Genomic DNA, 8,865 nt, shown 5'->3' with positions numbered 1-8,865 from the left:
CAAACGTGATAACACAGAAAAGGTGATGTCTACCCCTATGTTTTGGCGGTCAAGGATTACAAAGATACCACATACAACAACATAAACTGTTCAGGTGAACAGTTAATGGTGAAATCAGCAATGTTAGAAGGAAATCACTTATACAGTGGTCCATATTATGGCTATTAATTTTTTCTTTCTTTGATAATTAACTAATATCTTATTCAATAATGCAATAAAAGATTGTTTTCAAGAATACAATCATATGTTTCAGAGATATATATTTTAAAAAGTCAGTGAAATCAGTAAAAAATATTATCATATTTAGGTAAGAAATACGTTATTTGTCACTCCTACACCCAAAAAAAATCTCTGACAACAGTCTATGTGACTAATTCAAAAGTTTATACTCAGTTTCTTTGCTTATATTATGTTACATTTATGTTTCTGCTGCACTGTTTTATACAACTAAATTTTACTCCCAAATGTAATTAAGCTTAAAGGTCAGACAGATCGTTTTGCAGCACCCTTGAAGGGCCTTTTCCAAACAAAGGCAGTATTGTTGCAGGATGGCTGTCTTTTTTTTTCATTGAACTCTCCCAATAGCTCTACACGCGGGACAGTCTTCCTGTGTAGCAGATTTCCACTTTCCTGAATACAGCAGATAAAACAACATGCACTAAACTATTAGTCATGAAGATCTTTTTCTGTCCGCATAGGAGCAGTTAACAGCCTGTAATGTTTTAGCCTTAATGTTTTAGTATAATTGTAACACATTAGAAATACAGAATTTCTGTATATAGCGAATATGCAGATGGGAGGCTGATATGCTCTTTATACAGCATAAAAAGTGCTTTGCATGCATAGAAAATGACAGTATTTGCCTCTGTTGTACAAACGTAACTGGCATGCAGATAAGCGATAGTAATAACCAATTATCATTTAACCCCAGTTGCACACAGACTTTGCTCATTAAAACCAATCACAGGGGCAAAATATGATGGCTAATCTATCAGGCCTCAGTTCCATGCGTCAGACATTTGACGAGTAGGGAGTGAGACTGTGTTGGTTCATAAGGGCAAGAGCTGTTCCTATCACAGACATCGTTAAAATGCACAGCTCACAGTGACGGAGCATTAAGAGCAATATAATAACCTCAAAAGTATCCGATAGACAATTCTCTGTGTTGTATCACCGGGAAAAGTCCATTTACTGAGGAATTACTAGTTTTATGGTCATGTAAGGGGTTACTGTTTATTAGCATGGTTCAATATTTAATATTTGGGTTCCTGGACCGACTTTGATGTTACTCACTAGGACATTGTTAAATTAGCTATTATCAGGCGCAAGTGTATTTTAATGCACTTGACAACCTGTCAAAGAAGGGAAATATTGAATGTTTCACTCGTACTTTGTTGGCTGTATTCTGGCCTCTTGTGGCCTGACCATGACATGAATTATATTTTTCTCTCTCTCTTTTAAAGGGATAGTTCAAGGGATGGCTTTTAAAAATTGTAAACAGTTTTTAATAGTTCGCATAAAGAAAGAAAGAAAGAAAGAAAGAAAGAAAGAAAAATATTTTATAGTGAAATGCCATTAAAGACTTTCCCCCAAAAATTAATTCTGCCATTATTTACTAAAGAATACTTTTCTTTCCCTAAAAGCAAATGGTGACCAGGGAATGTCTAGCTCCAAAAAAAGCAGTGTAAATTTAACAAAACATTGCACATAATATTCATTTAGAGAGAACTAATCCTTTAGACAGACAGACAGGTAGACAGACAGACAGACAGATACTGGATGGATGGAGAGACAGACAGACAGACAGTGTATAGATAGTCAGACAGAAAGATTGATAGATGACAAACAGATAGTAGATACACAGGTAGACAGACAGGCAGGTACTGTTGAGAGAGATATGGAGACAGACAGATGGATAGTGCATCATATCCTGTAAACATGACTCTGTTCATTCATGAAGTATATGTCTGCACTGAAGATCACTGAGAAATGCTTTACAAACACACCCACTCTCCCAGCATGTTTGTGCCTGTCATCTTCACTGCAGTCGCTCTCTAGTCCTGCTTAGTTGAGTCTTACCAGAGTCAGTGGAGAGGAGCAGCATTCAGCAGCTTATACTGCAGACCTGCACAATGAGAGACAACAGCTGTAAAGAAAGCATAGACAAAATCCTGCAAGAGGCTCCGACCGCAAGAAAAGCTCTTCTGGACAACCACAGCAATCTGCACAAGGTGGCCGATTACTGTCAGAGCAAATACCTCAATGTGAGCCATTTTTAGTTTTTCTATACATTTAATTTGCAGTAATATGTTTAATTTTTTTTTTCACTCCAAATTTTTATTTTATAGATCTTCCTGGATATTGTGTGTTCTTTAAGTTTACATTATGCCTAAACATATATAGTATGTAGGTACTGATAAAAAAAAATAGTACAACATTGTAAGTAGTCTAGTGATGACATACTTGCTTCTTTTAACTATTTGAACTGGATTTAATAACTGAATTTTATTACATTTGCAAAAGTCATACATGCATCACACTAAAAGTGAAATTCATTTCACAGCTCCATTTATATTATGAGTTATTCACATGGATTGTTGAAACACCTTTCTTCAGGCTGTACTCTATTCCAGTCTTTTCAGTCAGCTTTGTGCTGTCTGTACTGACGGCTTACATGCCTAAACAAGACTGTGGTATGTATTCCTAGAACTCCATGAAAACCTTTCTTAACATGTTTATCTAGGAATCCATCTCTGTATCCTGGAGGTCTGTTATACTGAATGCAGCATGTTTGTATATCCATATAATATCATCTGTAGGTCTTTATCATTAATGATCATATTCAGTAGTATATTCAGCATTATATTTATACACTATCATTTAAAAGTGAAAGGGTTAATCTTTTTTTAAGACAGTAATACTGTGGTATGTATTCCTAGAACTCCATGAAAACCTTTCTTAACATGTTTATCTAGGAATCCATCTCTGTATCCTGGAGGTCTGTTATACTGAATGCAGCATGTTTGTATATCCATATAATATCATCTGTAGGTCTTTATCATTAATTATAATATTCAGTAGTATATTCAGCATTATATTTATACACTATCATTTAAAAGTTAAAGGGTTAATCTTTTTTTAAGACAGTAATACTCAGCAACTCACTGTCATAAGTGACAGTACAGACATTTATAATGTTACATAAAAATTCTATTACACATAAATGCTGTTCTTTTGAACTTTCTATTTATCACAGAATCCTAAAACTGTTTCTACAAGAATATTAAAGAGCATAACTGTTTTCAATAATAATAATAAAATGTTTATTGAGCACAAATCAGCATATTTAATTACTCACCCTCATGTCGTTCCAAACCCGCAAGACCTTCATCCATCTTCGAAACACAAATTAAAATATTTCTGATGAAATCCGAGAGCTCTCTGACCCTCCATAGACAGCAAGAGTCCTAACACAATCAAGGTCCAGAAACGTAGCAAGGACATCGGTCAAATAGTATAAAAATGATTAGAACTTGATTAGATCAAGTTCACAGGCCAGGACTGTGGATACCAGAGTTCTTTCAGTCTGTTGTTATTCATAAAAGCCTTTATAGAAGAGTTTGAATATTGAAAATTATAATTTTTTTTTACTTTAGGTGGAGGACACGAGAAGTGTCATTGAAGAGTCCAAAGCTCTCACCACGCAGGCCCTGGCCAGTGTCACATACCAGATAAACAATCTGGCCACATCTGTGCTGAAAATCTTAGATGCTCAGACGGTTCAGCTAAATCAGATTGAGTCCTCCGTCAACTTGCTGACTCTGGTGAGCTCCGCTTATCACTTAACGGAAAGCACCAGAATCTCTTGAAATACAATGCCAGTCATTACTAATGGCAAGTCAGGACAGTGCTGGAAATATTAAATAATAATTTGTGCTTCTGAATAAAAGAATAGATCACCCAAAAAGGAATATTTGCTGAACATGCCATCCAAGATGAAGATGAGTTTGTTTCTTCATCAGAATAAATTTGGAGAAATTTAGCATTACATCACTTGCTCATCAATGGATCCTCTGCAGTGAATGGGTGCCGTCAGAATGAGAGTCCAAACAGCTGATAAAAACATCACAATAATCAACAAGTAATCCACACCACTCCAGTCCAGCAATTAACATCATGTAAAGCAAAAAGCTGTGTGTTTGTCATAAACAAATCCATCAATAAGATATTTTTACCTTCAAACCTTTGCTCCATTGCTTTAGTCTTCTATCCATAATATTGCTTTTTTCAGTTAACGGAATACATGTAACAGCATTACGTAATCAGGTTACGTAATCTAGTAACTAATCAGTTACAGTTACATCAAAAAAAAAGTAATAGGATTAAAGTTACATTTTGTAAAAAGTGGGAATACTAGCATGATTACATTTCTTTAATTTAAAATGAAATAAATTAGTTTTTTGACATAATGCTGTATTTCGAGCTGCTTCATCATAGTTCCTGGTTCTGTTGACACACGTTGACTCACGTGAGCAATCTGCTGGTGCGTGCGCAAATAACACCCATCTACAATTATTCTCCTCGAACGCGAGATGAGACGCTGCTACAGTTAATTAATTACGATGCTTCATGTTCAACAATATTTATTATGTCTATGGGCACAACAATGAGCATGTTACTGTTTACACGGTCGTCAAGGATACGCAAAGCGAATGTGGGCAGCCAAGCCATCGTTTTCAAAAGTCTCCATTTTGGTACATTAACGCAACCCCGGAGTTAAAACGGGGTCTGCAGCGTTTTCAAAAGTATCCGTTTCCGACCTCGAAAACGCCAGAGTAGTGTAAACGACAGGCGTAACCGTAGCAAAAGTTATGCATTTTAAAACAAAAACGCACTGTTGTAAATGGGGCATAATTGATGGACTGGAGTATTTGTGGATTATTGTGATGTTTTTATCAGCTGTTTGGACTCTCATTCTGACGGCACCCATTCACTGCAGAGGATCCACTGGTGAGCAAGTGATGTAATGCTACATTTGTTACATTTTTAGCAAATTTTCATTTTTTGTAAACTATTCCTTTAATAGACATTATAATTTTGTCAAAATAACCTCCTAATGTCAGTGTTCACATTCAGACAGTTGGCATGTACAAGGAGAAACTAGCCCGGAAAGAGATCGGCGTGCTGACCAAACAGTCAAAAGTTCCCCGGACTCAGAAGGTGGTTCCCCCAGTGAGTGGCCTGGAGCCGTCGCGTGCATACAGGCGGGTTCCCATATCCTACACCCGCTTGGACAAACTGGGCCACAGCCACTGGGAAGGCAGCAAAACTGTGAGCAAATATATCTGCAAATACATAATACTTTTTATTTACACTGCTGTTTTTTCACTTGTTGTGGTTAAATTAAAAGTAAATTAGATACAGTATATTTTATAAATAATATTAAACAATATGTGATCTAATGTTTGCATTAGCCCTAAAAATGCATAGCATTTTGTATTTTATATAATATTGTATTATATATTATATACAACCATTCAAACATTTGGGATCAGTAAGTTTTGTAAAAGAGTTATTTTAAATTGTTAGAAAATATTACAGAAAACATACCTATCCCAAACATTTGAAATGAAATATATAGTATTTACTGGTATAAAAAGTATTTATGAATACATATAATGAAAAAGTATTTTAAGTATAATATATATCTCACACTAAGAAATTTATTTTTATAACATGTGAATTGTGTACTTGCATGTACTTATTCCATTTTAAAGAATCATAAATTTATCACAAGGAAAATAAGTTCAAACAAATCTAGCTGCCAATGTCCTTTTTACTGTTTTTCATAAGTAGTTATAAGTTTACTCATATTTATAAGATAAGAGCTTAACTTACTAATTTAAATGATTTGCACCATACAGTATTTTCAGCCTAAAACCCCTACTGATTTCATATATTTATTTGAATTTATTATGTTGTGGCACTGAAGGAAGAGCCAAAAACAGACAATGAGGACTCTGTGTCTGTACAGCTTGGCACACAGGAGACCAGCACCTTCAACTGGTTTGTAATAAAAAGGCTTTTGCTGTTTATATTCAGATAGATTTAGTTCAAAATGTTTTTGATTAACCCACTTGTTGTTGCTGTGCTTTCAGGTCTTTTTTGGGAATCGCAGTTCCTCCTCCATCAGTGCCTGACTGGGTGGGTTCTAGCGCCTCTGCTCCACCTGACCTCTCTCCAGCCTCACCGCCTCCTTCACTCATGTCTGACCGTTCCCCGTCTCTACCAGCCTATCCCGACCTGTCCATGCTGCCTCCTCCATCTCTCCCAGATGATGAGATGGGAGACGCTCCACCCCCACCACCTCCTCCCTCTCCTCCTCCACCTAGTTCTGTGTATGGAGGTTCTTTGGTTCCCCCTCCACCACCTCCACCTGGCCAAAATACCTCATTAACTTCAGCAAACCCTCCACCTCCTGCTGGTAACATGGCTATTCCACCTCCTCCTCCACCTCCTCCAGGCAATGTCACTGTCCCACCTCCTCCACCTCACATTCAGGGCAAGATGGCTGCTCCTCCTCCACCTCCTCCTCCTCCTGGCTCTTACAGTGGGTCATCACTACCCCCACCTCCTCCTCCTCCTCCTCCTGGCTCTTACAGTGGGTCATCACTACCTCCACCCCCACCTCCACAAAATGCCTCCATGGTGCCACCGCCACCTCCTCCTAATACTGGAGGAAAATTTATTCCACCACCTCCTCCTCCACCTCCCCCATTTTGAATGTTGATTTTGAATGTTATTTTTTATGGAAAAGACTATATGACATTTGATGAGATAAGATTTTTTAATGCTTTTTATTAAATAATATGAAAATGTTCTTATAAATGTTTATGGTATGAAACATTAAATAAAGACGATAATGTTTTGTATAAAGCGTATTACGTAATATTCTTTTTATGATGTACTCACATAAATTGAAGGAACATATTTAAATGCTTTATTGTGTGGTTAAAAATTCCAAATATATATATATATTTAATGGATTGTTACTTCGTTTTCAAAGCTGTCGAGCATTTAAAGCTGCAGTCCTTAACTTTTGGCGCTCTAGCGGTTAATAAACAGAACTGCGTGCGTCTTGCGGAAGAACATTGTAGCCGGAGCTACTTCTCTCTGTTTATGTCTATGGCGAATCACGCAGGTACTGGGCTACTCCGCAGCGGTACCTAACCGAATCAGTCTAAATAGTCCGAATATAAACACTTATTATAGGTGTACCGTAGTGACTCAGGACAAGCCAAAAACGCGGTTTGGAAAATGGATTCATGGTGTACTCGCTTATTGTAGAAATTTTGTACATTTTGAACACAAAGAAACCGCATAAACACATTTCATTACACCAAATACACAAAATAATGTTCTTTTTAGCAGCATCATATGACCCCTTTAACTTTTAAGCGAAACAAAACAAGTACTGCACTGCAGATGGCAGCACCGACTTCTTATATTTTGTCAGTGTTTTTGAAACAAGTGAATTCGGTGTTCAGTGCAGGACCAGGTAGGGCATTAAATTCGCGTCGATAGCATTAATAATGGTGGAAATTTTGAACGTATATCATTTTAGTATAGGCTTTCCGTGTTCTATATTTGTGCTACACACGAGGAGTTCACTGATATCTATAGTATAGTTCTATTATTGCGTAACTTGAGACCTATGCTGTGTCTCCAACCAAGCGAGCTGCCTTCCTAGACATTATTTTTGGGAATCATACTCACACTTCATAGTGATATTCGTTCCTCTAGGGGCGCATGGCAGCTCAGACAACCAAAAACACAAATTAGTTGTATTAAAATCTCTGAACGTTGTTTGTGTTGCTACATATGTTTATGCGCTTAAATGCGTAATTTATTAAATCTATGTTTAAATGCATTAATTACTTGATAGAAATTGACATTCGTTTACATACTCTTAATACAAATATTCAATCAAACGCTTTAGCCAAAGACTGTAATCACAAACACAGTCATTGGTCAGTCTTGACCAACGCTGAGAAAAGTAACACTTACCATGTGACAACGCCGTTTCCTTCAGCAACAATATGGACATCTATTTTAGATCTGAATAATAACACAATGACATTTTAACTGGCATTGTTTAAACGTTATATACACAAATACACTGTTAAACTAGCAGAATATAGTGCAACAGTCAGGTTTCGAATGTTAAAATTCCATTCGTTTTCGCCATAGGGTAATTATTCAATATTTAGTTTTAAATAATCGTGCTTATGAGCGAAAACTACATTACCAATGATTCTGCAAAAAACTCCACCAATCAAAGAATGGAAACAAATTACACCAGCCGTTTTCCCAAATTTTTTTTTTTTTTGCTTCAAATCAAAGTTTATAAGTTTGTGATTCACGTCGTAGTTGGTTTATTTTCTTTTTTTATTTAGTCATTTAGCAGACGCTTTTATCCAAAGCGACTTACAAACGAGGACAACAGAAGCAATCAATTGTAGTAATAAAACAACTAAAAACAGATCCAAAACTAAAAGCTACAACTTTATAAATACTACTTATACACATTTTAAAAATAAAGAAATTAAATGAAAATGACAAATGCATACAACAAAATTTCAAAATTTAACATTTAAATGAAAAACAAAAAATAAAGCTAAAAACAATTCAAAACATTAAAAACATAACTAGTACAAGAGTATAATAACATAACACTAAGCCAAACACCAAAAAAACAACTACATATATGTGTATGTACAACCTTACACACATACATATATTATACATTTTATGGCTTATAATTCTTTAATTAAAGCTTGAAAATCCTTATGTTTAAAAATAATT

At 35.9% G+C, this 8,865-nt stretch overlaps 1 protein-coding gene across 1 annotated transcript; it reads left to right on the top strand.

The window, feature by feature from the left end:
* Positions 1-2,084: 2,084 nt before the first annotated feature.
* On the top strand, positions 2,085-6,798 carry LOC107654042 (formin-2-like). Its single transcript, XM_016440936.1, has 5 exons — positions 2,085-2,264; positions 3,657-3,824; positions 5,137-5,331; positions 5,993-6,066; positions 6,159-6,798. The coding sequence occupies exons 1-5, from the start codon at positions 2,133-2,135 to the stop codon at positions 6,781-6,783; spliced, it is 1,194 nt and encodes a 397-aa protein (XP_016296422.1). The 5' UTR covers positions 2,085-2,132; the 3' UTR covers positions 6,784-6,798.
* The last annotated feature ends 2,067 nt before the right edge of the window (positions 6,799-8,865 follow it).

This window comes from Sinocyclocheilus anshuiensis, unplaced genomic scaffold, assembly GCF_001515605.1.
Source record: "Sinocyclocheilus anshuiensis isolate Anshui unplaced genomic scaffold, SAMN03320099.WGS_v1.1 scaffold454, whole genome shotgun sequence".
NCBI classification, from domain to species: domain Eukaryota; kingdom Metazoa; phylum Chordata; class Actinopteri; order Cypriniformes; family Cyprinidae; genus Sinocyclocheilus; species Sinocyclocheilus anshuiensis.
This window is presented reverse-complemented; position numbering and strand designations above follow the sequence as displayed.